Source organism: Chlorocebus sabaeus, chromosome 25 (assembly GCF_047675955.1).
Source record: "Chlorocebus sabaeus isolate Y175 chromosome 25, mChlSab1.0.hap1, whole genome shotgun sequence".
NCBI classification, from domain to species: Eukaryota; Metazoa; Chordata; class Mammalia; order Primates; family Cercopithecidae; genus Chlorocebus; species Chlorocebus sabaeus.
Window position 1 is genome coordinate 26,458,485 of NC_132928.1, and position 18,702 is coordinate 26,477,186.

Here is an 18,702-nt window from a genome sequence, read left to right on the forward strand (position 1 = left end):
GGGCTAGAAGGGTTGTGGGAGGGGATAAGGGACAAGAGATGCCAGATCATGAGAAACTATGAGCCTCTGACATTATTACTCGATTACTGCCTTTCTAGCAGGGCCATGGCCAAAGGTGGTCAAGGTCAAGCATCTCACACTCCAGAAGCCCAGGCCTGATGCTGCCTCATCCCTCAGCTTATGCACAAACACAGTCACACTTTCACAGGCACACGCACTCAAGTACACATGCTTGTACCCAGAGACAGGGCTTGACAGCCTGCCACCTAGCTCTACACCATGACACCACCACCAAAAGGCTGGTGCTACCCCCCTCCTGGCCTCAAGCTCAGCAACTGTCTTATCTCCCCCACCACAGGATATCTGTACCCTCCCCCTCCCACCTCTAACCTATCTGACACACTGCTATCTACAAATCTCCCAAAGCACAATGCTGTCTACAAACACAGGAGACAGGGTTTCCTCTGTCACCCAGGCTAGAGTGCAGTGGCTCAATTTCAACTCACTGCAGCCTGGGCTCAGGTGATCCTCCTACCTCAGCCTCACGAGTAGCTGGGACCACAGGCATTTGCCACCATGCCCAGTTAATTTTTGGTTTTTTTGTAGAGATGAGGTTTTGTCACATTGTCCAGGCTGGTCTTGAACTCCTGACCTCAAGCAATCTAACTACCTCAGCCTCCCCAAGTTGTGGAATTACAAAGTGCACCCAGTCTACAAATACAAACTTCTTATCTCGGTTTTCAAACTTCTCTTTCATGTCATTTCCATATTCCCTAAGACCCAGTCAACCTGGATCACCTGCTGTTTCTCCTTTTTTTTTTTTTTTTTTTGAGACAGAGTCTTGCTCTGTCACCCAGGCTGGAGTGCTGTGGTGCGATCTCAGCTCACTGCAAACTCCACCTCCCAGGTTCATGCCATTCTCCTGCCTCAGCGTCCTGAGTAGCTGGGACTACAGGCACCTACCACTAGGCCCGGCTAATTTTTTTTTTTTTTTTTTTTTTTTTTTTGGTATTTTTCTTAGTAGAGACGAGGTTTCACTGTGTTAGCCAGGATGGTCTCGGATCTCCTGACATCGTGATGTGCCCGCCTCGGCCGCCCAAAGTGCTGGGATTCCAGGTGTGAGCCACCACGCCCAGCCTCACCTGCCATTTCTAAACACCAGTGTGCCTTCCTAATATCACATCTTGGCTCAGTGGACTCCCTCCCCCTAGAAAATCTCTGTCACCACCCGATGAAATTGTAATCATCCTTCAAAGCCCACCTCAAAGGATAAAGCCTTGCTGGGAGCTGTCCAGACTCCCCATAGGGAGGCTCTCTCCCTCTCCAGAAAGCCATTTGGAGGAGTGGTCAAGAACACCAACTTGGGAGCCCATCATTCAACCACAAATATTTGTGAGCACCTATCATGTACCAGGTCCTGTGCAGGTCACCGGGGATATAGTGACAAGAAAAACACAACCCCTGCCCTCATGAAGCTTCAGTGCAAGAAGTTGAGTAGGCCTGGGATCAAATCTCAGCTCTGCCCCTGTTAGCTGTATGATCTTGAACAAGTTACCTAACCTCTCTGAGCCACATTCTCTGATCTGTAAGACAGACGTATCAGTCCTCCCTCCAGGTGCTGGTATGAGAGTCAAATGAGCCAATGTATAGAAAGCACTTAGCCCTAGCCCATCAAAGGCAGCTATTTTTATCACTGATACTGTGCTTAATAACCCTTTTGGGCCTCTCTTATCTTCCTCTGCATTCCCTCCGGTCACATGGGTTGTATGTCTCCTTCCTAGTCTATGAGCTCCTTGGGGGCAGGAACTAGTTCATTCACTCTAGGGCAAGTTCAGAGCCTCGTGCACAGTGAAAGAGGAGGGCCCCACCTGCCCACCTGGCTGCTTCACCAGGGCTCCATATTCTTGTCCACTAAGCATCACTTCTGCGTAGGAAACTCACCCACCCACGCCCAGCCCTGGTTCTCTTCCCCACACACTGGGAAGGGCCTGGCACTAAGGCTTGAGCTCCTCGGCTCCTCAGGGCTGCTTCCCCAACCCCAGCAGCACCCCCACTGGGTCAGGGTAGGCTATGCCATGTGTCCAGAGCCGGCTTTCGATACCCATCTCTCTGCTCATACGAGGGGCGGAGAGGGCCAGATGCTCCCACAGTCACTGTGAGCACTGTCTCACAGACACACAACCCCCAGCCCTTTCTGGGCCTGGTTATTAGGCAGAATTCACAGTTTCTTTGACAAGCAGCAGCTAAACAGCCCAAGAACCAAATCATCCAGGCTCCCACTCCCTCCTGCATCCCCAGAGCATGTGCCTTGCCTAGAATATCTACCAAGTGGGTGATAAGCAGGCATCAGAAGGGAGCTCCCAGGCCAATGCAGTGAGGGAGAAATAGGTGCCGTGGTGAGAAACTTGGCCTCTCCAGGCACTTAGCCCCAGGCTCAGTTCCCACCTCCACCACACACTACCTGGATGGCCACGAACAACCTACTCATCCCCCTGAGCTTTAGTTCCGTGATTTGTACAATAGGACGATAGTGGTAATAGCACCAACTTCAGGGTTGTAAGAATTTAGTGGGAGAATCCTTACAAAGTGCCTGGTCCACAGAAAGGACACAGTACACGGGACTACAGGACAGCTAGTGGCTGTGCTGTTGAGGAGTGCGAGACAGGATGTCAAGACATCCGGCTGCTAGACTCAGCTCTGCCCATCATCTTCCATGTGATGTCTCTTGCTTTTTTCATCTATGCAGTAACGGAGATGATGAGATGATCTCTAAGGCTTCTCCCGTCTCTACTGTCTGTGATTTCCCACCCACCACCTCCAAGAACAGGGCACTGGAGAGAAGTAGGCAGGGAGGAGGTTTCTTTCCAGTCTAGGGTGCCACCTACTGGCCGCCTGGGCTCACTGCAGCTGGCACTTATGGTTGTATTTTTCTACCCACATCAAATTCCATCCATTTCTCCAGGGGAAACCAATTCCAGACTGAGGAGCTTGGAAGTGACAGGGAAAGAATTCAAGTAGAGAGAGGAAGGAGAGTAAATGCTTGGTTAATTCCAATTGTTGATATGCAAATAGACGCAGAGGAGCTGAGGGCCCAGTGGATCTAGCAGGGCTAGGGGAGGGAAAGGGGTTAAGAGAGACGCAGGCCTTAGGGCCTTACCTGGGGAAGGGCGGAGTTAAGGTGGCGCTGGAGCTGGTCCCGCTCATGTAGGGCATCCTGGAGCCGGCTCTGCGTGGCCGCCAAGGTCTCCTGACTCTCCCGAAGAGACTCCAGCAACTTCTCCCGCTCGTCCAGCATGTTCACCATCAGCTGCTCGAAGTTGGCGTCGGCATCGGCGCCATGAGGGGGCCCCAGGGGGTCCCCCTCATTGATTGTGGGCATCACCTCACACATGGTGGGGGAGGGCAGGGCCTTCTCAGCGTCAGGGGACAGGGAGGGACTCACAGGGTTGGCACCTCCAGGGGAACCCAGTGCATGGGTCTCAGAGTGGGCAGTGCCAGGCGAGTGGACAGGTGGGCAGGGGCTTCTCCCATAGCATCAGTTGCTTTTGCTCTGAAAGGGGCCTGGGGTCTGGAGTGCCCCTGTGGAACTGAGCCAGAAGGCCTGGCTTAACTTCTCAGGGCTGGGGCTGGGTGCCCTGTGTCCCCAGACATGCAGACAGCAGCCGAATGTGGCCATGACAGGCAGGGAGAGCAGGGCTGGAAGATGGCCCTTCTCTTAGACTGAGCGCCTGAGGCTGGCAGAGTCCCAGCTGGATCTAGCGACACCCATCGTTTCTGGAGGGCAGTGTGTCTGTGGGAAAAGAGACTGCTGTGAGTACCAACTGGGTGGAGAAGGGCATCGGGGTGGGGGTGGAGCAGAGGATACAGGACCTGAACTAGAAAGTGGAGGAGAGGGAGGTGCTGGCGCATGCCCCTTCTCCAGGCTTACTCACTCTGATGGCACCTCCTTAATTCTCCCAAGGAATGCACATGCCTACTGCCCAGCCTCTGCCTCCCCCTGCTCTCCACAGCTGTCAGAAGTGCAGTCACAGTGGCAGTGGTTCCCCTACCCACGTGGCTCACTGGCCAAATATAGAAATGATTCAATCAGTGGCAGGGGAGCAGCCGGCAGGATGCCCAGAGTCCTCTTGAGACCTGGGGGTGGGAGGGGAGGAAATAGGGTCTCTGTGCCACCCCCAACCTTTTCCCCATCACTTAAGTCAACCAAGAAAACGCAGATGGGTAGAAAGACTCTTAGTGGGAGTGGCTGTGAGTCCTAAAGGCTGGACCTCTTGGGGTCATAGGAAACAGGGGCAGAGTAGTTCCTGCCCTGGACACTGGCACAACATGGCTAAGGGTTTGCAGAGGCACAGACTGGGTACTGGGGCAGGCACAGAGCCCTGCCCTGCTACATTGCCCATAATTCAGGGAGGAGGCTCTGGCTCAAGTCATTCCCCGCTTCCAAAACTTGCCAAGGAGGACAGTACACAGGCCTGGCAGACAGCAGGCTTGGACTCTGAGTTCACAGCCTCCTACCTCTGCATCGGAGCAGGGACTGAACGATGGAAAGGAACCCAGGGGTGATGTAGAGGTGCGGGGTGCCACTCTCCTAGGGTGAGGCTACAGTGTGGTCCCTATCATGGCTGAGAATCTGCTCCCTCGGCGTCATTACCCATTGCTGACACCGCAGAAGCCACCAGCGAGGTCAGTTAGCATGTGCACAGCCTGGCTCTGCTGATATGCTGAGCCTGGTACAGGGGCCCAATGGTCAGAGCAACGGAAGCCAGCGATGAAGTAACGCGGAAGTAACAAGAAAGGCCACGTGCAGCTGGGGATTTCTCTGCCTACAGTCAGATTCCAACCTCCCTGTCCACATTAGAAAGCTACCACCTGAGTCGTTTTTCAGGGAGGACTGTCTTCAGAGGCCCCAGTAGAAGGAGAGAAGGGGTGTGAAGCCCCCAGCACAGCAATGGGCACACTGGAGGTGGCCCAAAAATGACGTTTTCCCTCCTTTCCTTCTCTTTTATCTTATGGGAGACACAAGGAAAGCCTTCTGTCCACCCTCAGGATGAGAATAACAGGCAGACTAGGAGGGTCAGGGTGGACAGGAAGCATCAGGATCCAGTGTGAGGTGAGAGGTCAGACACTGCACAGGCCTGTGGCAGGACTGAACCCAGCAGGGGAAGGGCTGGCCTCTCCTACCTGGACCCCCTCCCCAGAGTACTAATGCTCTAGGCAGAAATAGGGAAAAGGAAGAGGGAGACTGGGGAGCAACACGGGGTCTAGATCCAAGGAAAGTTAGTGCACCAGCTTGAAAATTCAGAGCTCACACTAGCAGCCCTTCCCAGGGGGGCTCAGAAGTGCAAGCAGGCATGTGGGCGTGCATGTGGGCGTGCACACACACATGCACTGAGACAGAAACACGGAGACCTAGGACAGATACACACGTGGCCACATACACACTCCCATGCATAGAAACTGGACACAAACTCTGGTCAAGGGGATCCTTCCCCAAGCCAGACAGCCACTGTGGAGGGCAGGGTCCCAGAAGGCTACAGAAGTAAAAAGTAGAAGCTTGGTCTGCCCCCTCCTTTCCCCAGTACTGCTGCTCCCAGGGCAGCCTACTTGCACCTCCCTGCCCCTCAGAGCAGCTGTGAGTGGAGAGGAGGGGCTGCTGCCCCAGTCTGTCCAGAGCTGCCGTCTCCCTGAGGCTGATAACAGCCGTTCCTCCAATTCTCCCACCCACCATGCCCAGGCCCCTCCAGCCTAAATGCTCCAGCCCTGAGACTGAAAGGCCATATGGCCCCAGCCTACCTCCCCAAGTTCATCCACAGCCAGGCACACTGCCCCCTCCCCCCATCTTACCCCACCCCTCCACACACACCAAGATGCCATGAGAGGCCAAAAGAGAAGACTAGGCTGGGGAAGTGGCCCCTTGTGGCAAAGACTAACTTTGGAGAAGACTGTAGTGTGCCAGGAAGGAGTTTAGGTACCCCAGGAATGAACCCAGCCCGGCAGATCCCCAGGCAGCCTGCAGCGTAGCATGTAGGAAGCAGCCCAGAGCAGGGACTCAGGAGATTAGGGTACAGTCCTGCCACAGACCAGCTGGGTGACCTCAGGCTTGTTACCACCTACTGAGGCTTTGGCTATAAGACAAAACCCACAACCCTGGTTTTGCCTACCTTAGAGGGATGAGATCATGGCTGGGCAGTAAATGAAGAGTAGAAAGCACCCTGTGATTGCATGGAAGTGTGAATTACCTTAGTGCTGGCCGCCTGTGGGTGGAGTTTTTAAAGCTTCTTACAGGAAAGGGACTGGAGAAGTTCTCAGGAAGGCAGAGCAGAACCTCAGGCTGCCCACTGTGAGGTACTGGCTATCTGGTCCAACCTGGCCTCCCCAAATCCTCCTGGTCATTTTAGCAACTGAGAAGCTGGCTTTGGTTGCTTCTCTTCTCACTAGCCCTTTCCTGGCCTCTCTCTAAACCAGGTGCCAGGGAGCAACTCCACCTCCCCTGGCCAAATGGCATCATGTAGAGCTGGTCTGGAGATAGCCCAAAGAGGACTGCCAGGCAGATGCCCCTGAGATAACTGTCCAGGACCTCCTGCCCCTGTCCTGTCCGCTGCACAGGCACAGTGAGCAGAAGGGGGCCCCAGGACAGCCACGTGGGGCATCTGGCTCCTTCCGGCTCCTTCTGGCTCCAGGGCCATCTTTAAATAGCGCAATTATCATCTCGGCCTAACAGAAGCCTCCTCAACTCCCGCACAATTTCTAAGTAACACTCACAGGTCCTGATTCAGAGGCGAAAGCTGCCAGTCCCCAAAGCAAGCATTTGCAAGGGGCTTTGCTGGGGAGGAGTGTGGGCAGGCTGTGAAACAGCAGAAGAGGGCTCAAGAGTGAGTGGGTGTGAGTGTGTGTGTGGGGGGTGGGAGATTGGACAAAAAGTAGGCCTTGGGCCTTCAGAAACACAGAAGAGGCAACTTGGGGGCCTCTTTGGCATCCCAAAAGTCACCCCCACCTTTTCCTAACACACAGGAGGGATGGGCACTTGGGTCTGTTGCTCTGGCTGGCGCCACACACAGGCCTGGCTCCCTCCTGCCTACCAGATGGCAGGCCCGGCCACAGAGAGAGCTGGACAAGGACAAGGCTGCCAGCCCCTGCGGAGACCACAGCCCAGGGCAAGGCTGCTAGGAGCATCTGAGGGGCTATTCAGCTCGGCAAAAATGGAGCCTCCAGGTGGCAGCTACGAGGGAAAAGGGGAGGGTCAGACACCCGTCCAACTGGAGGTCGGGGGAGGATCTGAGGAAATGGGGAGGGCGGGGGTCTTCCAGAAAAATAACGGTCGTCAGAGCTGCCATGAGTCACTCACATTTACCATGTGCCCAGCACTGTGCTTCCAAATGGTATGAATTATTTTAATCCTCATAATTATTTGCAAGGAAGATGTAATTTTTCTTCCCATTTCACAGAAGTGAGAACTGAGATGCAATGTCATGTAACCAAGTCTACACAGCTAGTGAAATGAAGAACCAGGATTCAATTCGTCTGTCTCATGCCAAAGAAGGGTAGAAAAAGGAGGAAGGAGAGAGAGGGTAAAGACAACCCCTTCAGACTTCATGTCTCCTCCAACAAACCTTCCCCACCCTCATCAGGGTGATGGCAGCTGGAGGACAGCTCCCCTCGGCCTTCCCTGTCCCTCTCCTCCTCCAGCCTGGTGGAAGGCCTCTGCAGAGCGGCCAAGATGGTCATGAGGCCATGGGTGACTGAAAGGCGCCCCTGGAAGGCCCCGTCCTCCATGCACCCAAATCTCTGCTCCCAGCCCCTAGCTGGTTCCACACCAAGTTGTAGGCAGCTTCTCTGAGTTCCCCCCCAACTGCCCCCGACTCCCATAGGCACTGCAGAAACAGACACTCTTGGGAGCCCTCATCCTTGGGACTCTCAGACATTCTCCCTGCTGTGGGCCTGCAGCCCAGCTGCCCATGCCTCAGGCTGCCCAGAAGCTTCTCCTTCTTCCCTGTCCAGCTCTGTACCCCCAGAAGCCTGGCCCTCATTCATCCTCTCCTCCAGAAATCCAGCCCCACCTCCTCTCCTGCTGCTCCCTAGCCCTTCCCTAGCCCTGCTCACTGAGGCCTGTTCCCAGGGCCCACCTATAGCTCCTGTTTGTCCAGCTCCTCACTGGTCTGCCTCTCATCTCCCTTTCCATGTTGGTCTAATGAGCTTAGATCACCCTGCTAAGCTCATCTCAAACACCACTTCCTCCATGGAGTCTCTTCTGATCCCTCCAATGTGTGAGATCTGCCTTCCGCTGAGCCAGTGCTGCCCTCTAGTTATACCTCTGTTCGTGGGACTTCTCTTACTTTACATCATCTCATCTGTAGACCCATCTCTGAGTCCTCCAACACAGGGCCCTAACACACATGGAACTGAACAGACCTGTGCTGACAGTCATTCCAGGGCAGTCCATCCCTGACTGACTTCAAAGAAGGGGAACTCCAAAACAGGGCTGACATGGCCACCTTCCAGGTTCAAGTGATTCTCCTGCCTCAGCTTCCTGAGTAGCTGGGATTACAGGCGCCCGCCACCACATCTGGCTAACTTGTTTTTTGTTTGTTTGTTTGTTTTTGTATTTTTAGTAGAGATGGCATTTCACCATTTTGGTCGGGCTGGTCTTGAACTCCTGACCTCAGCTCTCCGCCCACCTCGGCCTCCCAAAGTGCTAGTATTACAGGCGTGAGCCACCACACTCGGTCTGAAAATTAAACCTTCTTGAGAGCAAGATGGGGGCTGCTCCTGCCTTGAAAGGCAGACTCCAGAGCAGCTGATGATTCTGAAGGCTGTCATGCCCACCGACCATGCAGGTGACCCTGGGAAGATCCTGAATCTCTGTGAGCTTCCATTCCCCATATCCTCTGTGAATGGGGATGATAACAGTACCCACCTCAGACAGCTGGGACACAGGATGTCTACAGTCAGCCTACACAAAGTGCTGAGATCAGCACCCAGCAACACTCCGTAAGTGTTAATGAACTCTCAGCACCCTAGGCTCCCAGAGCGCCTCAAGTCTGGGCCCAATGAACTACAATAAGAAAATTAAACATCTATTCTGGCTACAGGAAGCCATTCCCAGCGAAAAAACTCTCGGAAGAGCCCTACTTAAGAGTTTCCACTGCTAGCCACAGATCCCTTCAAAAGCATCCAGTTCTCTGGGCCCCCGACACGACTAGCAGTGAGACTTTACCCCTCTGTGCTTCAGGTTCCCAAGTCTGGAAAAGGAACATTGTAACATACAATACACTCTAGCGCTCTCACAGGTTGTCATGAGGCTCAAAGAGGTAACAGACATGAAACAGTTCTGAGAAGTATAAAATGCTGCCCAAGCACAGGTTAGCACCAGCTTCTGAATACACTCAGCCTCCTAATGCCAGGCTCATTCAGGGGACATGGAAGGAAGCATCTGTTCAGACAGGCTCCCCTGGGCCTGAGTCTGCGAAGCCCAGCTCTCCAGCTGCTCCCCAGGAGTTAGACATGGGCCACTTCTTCCCAAGACATGGCCTATCACTTGAGTGAGCACAGAACTTACTGTCCAAACCAGGACCCTCTTGGTCTACAGGGTCATGGTTTAGACAGTAAACCACTGTTAACAATCACACCAGAACACAGGTTTCACCTGGCCATATGGTCACCCTTGTCATTGCCACCCTAGGAGGACTAATGTCAAAACTAATGGGGAAGGCCAGGCATGGTGGCTCATGCCTCTAACCCCAGCACTTTGGGAGGATGAGGTGGGAGATTGCTTGAGCCCAGGAGTTCAAGACCAGCCTAGGCAATGTGGTGAGACATCCTCTCCACAAAAAAAAAAAAAAAATTAGCTGGGCACAGCGGCATGCATCTGTAGGCACAGCTACTCAGGAGGCTGAAGTGGGAGGATCACTTAAGCCTAGGAGATGGAGGCTGCAGTAAGCCAAGATCACACTGCTTACTCCTGACAGAGTAAGACCCTATTTCAAAAACAACAACAACAACAAAAAAAAAAAACCAGCGGGGAAGGGAGAACTACAAGCCTCTGAGCTCCCACCCGCAAATAGTTCCTCTTCTGAAATACCCAAAATTATAGACATCACACCTACCTCTTTAACTTAAGACTGGGGTTTGCAAGCTAAGCTTTATGACAAAGTACCTTTAGGGGCAGTCCAGGGCCAAAAGGAGGGTGAAGAGGTGTGACAAATTCAAAAGGCTCTAAATTGCCTTTTCTTACTTTAATCCTATCAACTCCAAATCTGTCCGTTTTATGGGACATCTGATTAAGGTTTCAATCGTATAAAAGGATTCCAAGTCCATGAAGAGGTTAGAAAATCCCTAGTTTAAATATTGTCTACAGAAGGCCCCTGCTAAAAAAACAAAACAAAACAAAACAAAAAAAACCTTCTCAGAAAGGCTGTACATCAGTGCCACAATGACAACCCTGGGAATGCTACACAAGTAACACCAGGAGCCAACCAACTATTTTCCACACTCCAAATATCTAATAGAGATCATATAGTTACCGAGCCAAAATACGACTCTGCACCACCGAACACAGACACAGCTTTTGCTAAACTTACATCATTAAGTACATTCCCAGAGAAAATTCTAGGCATCTTCTGCTAATCAGAGCCATTAATCAACACAAATGTCCTCAAATAATGTTTGCAGAAGAAGAAACAAAGTAATAAGCATAGCAAATTTGGAGAATAAAAATATTTCAAAACTAGGGATCCATGTGGGACAAATATTAAACACGATCCTCAAAGTCACTGCATTCGTAGAACAACCCATCAGATTAGGGAGCCATCGCAGAGCAGAGAAGAGGACGGTCCAGAGTGCTAATAGGCACCAGGTGTAAAAAGTCCAGAGTACAGAACTGCAGGGAGGAATGTAGGCATCATACAAAATGTGCATTTGTATGTGGTCACAGAAGTGGAGGGCAGTATGAAAAGAGAATGGGGGGCTGTCATGTGTCTTCATGCAACAGAATGTGTGTGTCATCGTGAGAACGCATGGTATATATGTGTGGCAAAAAGGAAGAGAAGCCAGCACAGTAGTAGTTCATACCTCGGGCATAAGCCCTGGGCTCAGTAGCACTTTGGAAGGCCAAGGCAGGGAGATTGCTTAAGCTCAGGACTTTGAAACCACCCTGGGCAACATGGCAAAACTCCATCTCTACTAAAAATACAAAAACTAGCTGGGCATAGTGGCATGCACCTGTAGTCCCAGCTAATAGGGAGGCTGAGGTGGCAGGATCACTTGAACACAGGAGGTTGAGGCTGCAGCGAGCCATGATTATGCCACTGCACTCCAGCGTGGGCAATAGGGAGAGAGAGGGGGAAAGGGACAGAGAGAGAGAGTATGTATGTTGTGTGTATGTCTGTGTGTAAAGTTATGGTCATAAGTATGGTGTCCTGAGAGCATAAGCATGAGAGCAAGTAGGTGTATAGACTCATGACAGTGTGTAGATGTGTGTGGTCATAAGTACATCAGGGCTCATGACTGCATATAATTGTGGTCATGAGAACACACATGTGGGTACACAGCCATGACAGTAAATGTGTATGGTCATACATGCACAAGCACCTGGGATTCATAACATCACACATGCTCACAGGAGCACATGGGGGCTGTGAGAGCTTGTGCCAGTATGCGTGTGTGATCATGAAAGTGTATTGGTGGTCATGAGACAGTGTAAGTCCATGTGTGGCCTTGAACCTGTGTGAGAAGGTATGAGCGAGAGAGGAGGGAGGGATGGGGTGATACTGAAAGAATGAAAGCTCCACTAGCTCCAGGTGCTCTGCACCAAAGTAGGACCAAAAATTTGGGGCGCTCCACAACTAGCCTAGTTTGAGCTGAAGTCATGGAACTGGGGCCACCCCAACTTTCTACCTACCCCCACCCATCGGGGATGCACTGCACCATCTCCCAAGCCCAGGCCTCCACGTCCATGAGATTTCTGGGGTCACCCCCCTGCATGTCCCAAAATGCTCACTCCTCACGGAACAGCTCAGGCAAAGCTCCAGGCCCGGCCCCACTCCCCAGGCCTCCAGTCCCAGCAGTGCTCCTCTAGGCCAAAGGAGAGCCATCTTCTGAAGCAGCTGCCGAGGCCCTCTCCCATCCAGCCTCACCCCACAGCTGGACTCAGAAGGGCTCTCCGAGGTCACAAAGGCCACCTCCCACCCTGTGTGGGAGTTTCTTTCACAACATCCCTGGCAGCCCAGTCTTGACCTGATTATCCTTCAGGAACAAGGAGCTCACTATCAAATGAGGAAGGTTTCATCGTTCTAAGGAAGCTTTTTCTTCCATTGAATGGAAAATCCATCTCTCTTTGAAATGACAGTTATCTATCTGAAGACAGTGGCCATGAAGGCACATCAAGTAGATCTCTAACTTATGAGCATTCAACTCTAATAGCTGGGTGAAATAAGCAATAAAGGCCTCTAAAATCAAATCGGCTATTTCATCTGACACTTTACTACAAAATTATATTGTGCATATGTACTCTTTGTAAAATCACTGTAATATATACAGTATATATTTACATAATATAAAATACATATATACCATACTATACATTCATATTACTGTTCAGGGTTATAAACCCATTTGCCATGCTTTATGAGAGACTGGGGAGTTTTCACTTCATCTACTGCCCACGGCATCTAATGCCCCCACAGGGATGTAACACCAGTGTCCTGGGTCCCCAGAGGTTTCGCTGCTCCAGGTTAAATATCTCCAGTGGCAAGGAGGCCCTGCTTCATGGAACTCGGGACCAGAAGACAGACTTCTTCAATTCAATCCAACAATCACTTACTGAGTGATTTCCATGCATCCGATACTGTTACGAAAGCAAAAGACATGTAAGACAGAAAGTCCACAGGCTACTTGAGAGAACACAGATACACATGTAATCACTGGACAGCAGTACAGAGAAGCACATGACCAAACACTCAGTCTCTGGCACAGTCAGGGGGTCAGTGCTGAACACCACTTGGAGTTTGACCAACTGAATTAACTGGTGGCAGCTTCTCCTCCAGCTCTCTCAAAACGAAGCAGCCCCAGCCAAGGCCTCTCAATCACCAAGTGAAAGGCAGGTGGCTACTACATGCTAGAGCTGACTTCACCTCGGGGGATGGAGATACCTGAAGGAGGCCGTGAGGTTGCAGCACCCGAGCCTCTCTGAAAGCAGAGCAATGAGCTGGGCAGCAATCGTGCTTCTTGTGCCAGCAGCCAGGCAACAAGCGGGGAGGCCTCAGGCTCAGCCCAGCCCTGGAGTCTCCTGCCATCCTCGCTTAGAGCTCCTTCCCCCACTGCTGTTTCCCCCACCAGCCCTGTCCCTGTGACATTCTCAGTTGCCTCAGGCCCCTCCCAGTACAGCAAATGCAGAGGGTCCCCTAGAAGCAGCCCCTTCCACAGTACATCAAGGACCATGGTCCCTCTGAATCCTCCACTCTGCTGGCCACCTGAAGTGCCACGCTCCTGTGAGCCAGCACCGTATGCCCTCCAGAGCTAATTATAGGTCAGTGAGCTAGCAGGCCAGAGGGGGACAGATGGTGACTTCATGTGGCTGCAATATACACTTGTCCCTCCCTCTGACCCCACTCCCTCCCCTCCATTTCTCTCAATTCCCTACGTGGGACCCAGACTTTGAGGCAGTTTTCACTCCCTCAATCCTCCCTGCTCCCCACCACTCCTCCTCTCCAACACAAGCACAAACACACACACTCACGCATGTGCACACACAAGCACGTGTGCACATACACGCACACACACCCCTCCATACCACTCAATTGCCATGCCTTGTTTCTACAGCAACTCACCTATGGAGCCAACACAGTAGGGCCTAAAGCCCAGGGGAGAACGTCCTTGGCATTCGAAGGCCTCGGCTAGCCACCCGTATCTTAAAACCCCCTTAGCACCCAGCTCCCTGGCCCTGCTGAGCCTTCATCCCCACCTCATCACCACCACAGCCTGACTACTCATTCTCTTGCCTAGCTCTAGCTCTGCCATCCTCGGAAGCTCCATGAGGAACTACAAGCCATCCCTGACAACTCTTTCCAACTCTAAGATTTCAGCAATCAACTCAGAGACAAGACCCAGGAGCCTGGCTGCCTGCCATGCCCTGCCCCTCCAGCCCTCCTTTACAGCCCAGCAGTCAGACCTCATGCACTGCACAGTTCTGACATCATGACATGCTCAGCAGCACAAACCCCAACCCCACTGGATAAGAATTCCCTTCCACACCCTCCTCCCCCACACTCTTCCATCTTCCAGAGATGGCGTCTCCCACAACGCAGAGTGTCTAGGACATTCTTGGCCCCCAATAACTATTTTGTCATTCATTATCTCCTTACTTTGAGACACCATTTATCCCAGGAAGCCTCCTCAAACCTCAGGACAAAATCTGAGAAAATAACCAAGGAAAATCATTCAAGCTGCCCTTTTGCTTAGGCAGCTTCCCTGGGACTACCTGGCCTGTTAATAGTGGTAGGGGGTGTGTAGGCTACAGTCTAGTTCAGACAGATGCTTGAAAGTACGTGGACACAGTTCTTTCTTTTTCTAATCCAACAGTAATGTAACAGAATGGGGGGGGGGGGTGAGGGAGGTGTTAACAGAATACCTACTATGTGTGCCTATTATGTGTACCTTTCAGCTGCTCCGTGGCTGTAAATTGCCTTCAGAAGACCTAGCACTGAGCATAGTATCCGGCAGATAGTAGGTGTCCAATAAATGTTTGCTGGATGTTGAACAAAGTACTAGGTACCAGATCCAACAACTCTGGAAAGGACTATGGGAAATCCCCGGAACCTGGCTCCTTGAGAGGACCCTTAAGTGCACACCAGGAGGGGATCTCCCTGCTAAGCAAAGGCTCCTTAACCACTTGCTCTCCACACAGAACGGCCTCAACTCTCCCGCTCCTCTGATAGAAACTACCAGACCTCTCCTCAAAGGTGACATCAGCGCCTAGTGGCACCTTGTCCTGGATCCCTCCTCCTTCTCAAAAAAAACCACCTACACCATGTCTCCAAGTCCTCCAACCCGACCTCTCTCTTCCCACCCACCATCAAAACCTCAAAATCTGTGCTAGAAAACATCCCTACTGCGTGGACATAAGTCAGCACCGCACTCCCACCCTCCCAGTTCAGGCACCTCTATTCCAGCCCTCTTTTCCTGTTGCGCCCACCCCTGTCGCCACCCCCACCAGGCCTCGGGTTGGCCGCTCCTTCCACCCCACCGCCCTGGCACTGCAGAGATGGGGGCATCTCTGGCACAGACTAAGGCTGGCAGTTCGAGGAATGGAGAGCTAGCAACAGGAACAGGGGTGCTATGAGGAACGCGGGAAGGATTAAGACCCCCGCGAAGAGCGAAGACCTCAGCTCCTCAGAAGCACGTCCCCAAAGGAGTGGGGTTAGCCTCAGAGCCGAGAGGCGCTTTTTCTGACTCTCCTGGAGGGGAAATGGGGGCGCAGTCTGCTCCGTTCCCACCGGGAGACTCGCCAACTCGGCCCCCTCCCCCGAAGCCGATTGAGCAGAGGGCGCACCCCACGCCCTCCCCGCAGATCGGGCATCGCCCCCATCTTCACCCCCAAGGGCACAGGGCACCGCAAAGGCTGGCGAGGGGCGGCAGGGGGGGCCGTACCGACGCCTGCCGGAGACAGCACATGGGGAGTCAAAAAGGGCTGTTTCCTGAGGCACGATAGATGAGACCCCTCCCCAAACTGTCGAGGGGAGTTGGAGGTGGGGAAAAGACGCATCCTACCCCAGTCCAAGCTCTGGGCGCTCACCTGCCTGCAAATGCCGAAGGCCAGGCAGCTAGGCTCGGAGGCAGCAGGGAGCCGCCCCCGACCGGTGCAGACCAACACGTCCTAGAACCGAGCCGGCGCCGAGGTAGCTGCAACCTCCACCGCCCAAACGCCCGGCCGGGAAGCCCCGCCCCCTTCCTCCGTGGACAACCTCCCCGGGCTCCGCCCCCTAGGCGGGGCCGGGCTGCCGCGCCCGAGGCCACGCCTCCCGCCCCCAAGCGCCTCCGGTCCCGGCACGTGACGAGAGCGCCGCTTTGAGGCTGCGCGCCATCTTGGTTCAGCCTCGGAGGTGGCAAAGTGCCAGGGTTTTACCCTGCAGGAGGAGGGTCTCAGGTCACAGGAGTGCTGCCAACATTCTGCCCCCTCCCTGTTAACTCGCCCCTGTTCCGAGTCTAACAGCCTGTTTCCTAAATTGGCCTTAGTCTCGGCCTTGTAATTGTTGTCAATAGTTTGCCACCTTTCACACTTGCTCTCTCCTGCCCATTACTTGCTTTTCCTTTGATCGCACTCATTTTTTAACTGGGGAAACTTGATATCCAGATACTACATCTGTAGTATGCACTTCAGTGAATTGTGTCGCTTGCCTTCAGGCACCTGGCTGTTCTAACACTGTTACTACAAAATGGTTTGTCTATTACATATACATAGTATGAAAACAAGTCTCAAATGCCAGAATTACTGACTGACAAATTTTAGCTAAGCCTCTCCATTTTCCTGAATTGCTCCCTTACCCTGCCCCCTGTGGCTATTAATGCATCTTTTCCATCTGCTTTGTGAAGTTTCATCACAGTGTGCCTACTCAATCCTTTACCAATACCCAGTAAGCACCACTAAAAGTGTGAACAATTTTTATATACATGCAATGTGTTCACGTGTATGTATTTATAGATATATACACAGCATGTTCTATATCAGCAGCAAATGCCATAGCTGAGATCAATGACACATACAACCTCTCATTTAACTTCCACCCTATATATTCACCATTTGGCATAATTTCCCTGCGTCTCTTCGAAGACAGGGAAATCTGGGTAATTCTGATCTGAGGGGTGGTAAGTGAAGCTAAATTGGTGACTCTTGAACAACACAGCCTTCAACTGCATAGGGCCACTTACATGCAGATTTTCTTCCTTCTCCGCCACCCCTGAGACAGCAAGACTACCCCTCCTCTTCTTACTCGTCAGCCTGCTCAACATGATGACCCACTTAATGAACAGTAAAGATATTTTCTCTTCTTTATGATTTTCTTCCTAACATTTTCTCTAGCTTATTTTATTGTAATAAGGTATATACTACATATACAAAATACACATTAATCAACTGTTTGTGTTATCAATAAGGCTTCCAGTCAACAGCAGGCTATTGAGTTTTGGGGCAGTCAAAAGTTGTAGCAGATTTTCAACTGTGTGAGAGGGTCTGCATCCATAACTCTCACAGTGTTCAAGGGTCAATTTATGTTGCTTGACTGACAGAGCAAAATCCCGGTATATATTTATATATATATATGTTATATATTTATATATATGTAATATACAACATATATATGTTAAGTTATAAAGCTGTTTTTAACCTGTAGTCCAGAAAGTTCCAATTCTTCTTTGGGTGGTCTGGGGTCCTCACCAAAAGGAAATCCCTGAGACACTTCACGTCCTGTCACTAACAAAGCATGCATCATGCTAGAAACAGCAACTCAGTCAATGCAGAGGAAGGCTGAAGCCAAGATACACTGATAACACATTTTACCAAGTGTTTGTCAATATTATGCTGAGAGAAGAGAGCTGAGGCAGTATCTAGTACTGTATCTGTCACTGTACCATGGAATTTGACACAAAAAACTCAGAGCTGAGTCAGAATACAATTATTAAGCCAAATTTATTTCACCCCCTTTTTAAAGGTACTCCTAAGCGGGGAACAATGCACCAAGACACTCCTGCTCCATGGCATCTTTAGTTCAGGCAACCAGGCAGGGACTGTGCTTCTCTCCTCCTGCCTCAAAGAGGCAACTTTTCATTGTAGAGATTTGCAAAGTGCTCATTGTCCTTAGGTTTTTTGTCTGTTATCACTTAAATGCCCAAATTCTGTTTTTGACTGACCCAGGCTCACTCTTTTATTACCACCCTCAACGTGGGATAAGGTTAGCTGTTAGGAGCAAAATTAAGCATATGCTTTCTAAGAATATTCCTGGGGAAGATGGTAAGGAAAAAAAAAACCCGCAAATTTAGCAGTTTGCCTCAAAGATTCTCCTCCACAAGATTTTCATTTTTAAAAAATATTGTCTTAATGCCCACCTCCTGGCAATATCCAGGTAATATCCAGCTCACTGGTTAATTTTGGATGTTGGAGGATGGGAGGAGAGACAAGCAGCAAGGTTTTCCTCTTAGCAAAACAGAAAAATGTTTGTGATCCTCTTCTCAGAGTACACCTGAACAACAGGAGTCATCTGAACAGGAGGACATAAGCATTTCCGCATGAAGACCAGGCTTCTGTAGGCACACAGGATGACGGCAGAAGCAGCACAGTACAGGGCAGAGCAAAGTCGCTAAGTGCTTATGGTTCAAGAGGCTGGTTTCAACATGCAATGCATTTTGTTAATGACATTTTAGCATAATAAATGCCTTTCTAACAGTTCAATGAAAGTGTCACTATCTTTCCTGAAATAGCTTTCTTGGTTTTACATTTCACTTAGAAATACATATTTAAAAGGTCATTTCATCAATCTTCTATACTTTTTCGGCTGATTAGAATAAGGTATACCACAATCAACTTTTCACTCACCCTTTTACTTTTTTTTTTATCTATGTACACTCTGCCTTTTACCCTTTTACCACCATCTACCACAAGAAAAATGAGACTCATCTTTTAAAATTGTGGTATAACAAAAAGACCTGGGTCAGAAT

At 51.2% G+C, this 18,702-nt stretch overlaps 1 protein-coding gene across 8 annotated transcripts in view; it reads right to left on the reverse strand.

Moving 5' to 3' along the window:
- PPFIA4 (PTPRF interacting protein alpha 4) overlaps window positions 1-18,537 on the reverse strand; it is a 53,962-nt gene extending 35,425 nt beyond the window's left edge. For all 8 annotated transcript variants that reach the window (XR_496482.3, XR_496481.3, XR_496480.3 and 5 more), the window contains exons 1-2: window positions 15,788-18,537; window positions 3,158-3,790 (exon numbers count right to left, since the gene is read on the reverse strand). Coding sequence is in view for 4 of the 8 variants with exons in the window: in XM_073011630.1 (XP_072867731.1) it covers window positions 3,158-3,391 (234 nt within the window). In the remaining 4 variants the exon portion in view is untranslated. The remainder of the gene's footprint in view (window positions 1-3,157; window positions 3,791-15,787) is intronic.
- Window positions 18,538-18,702: the final 165 nt, after the last annotated feature.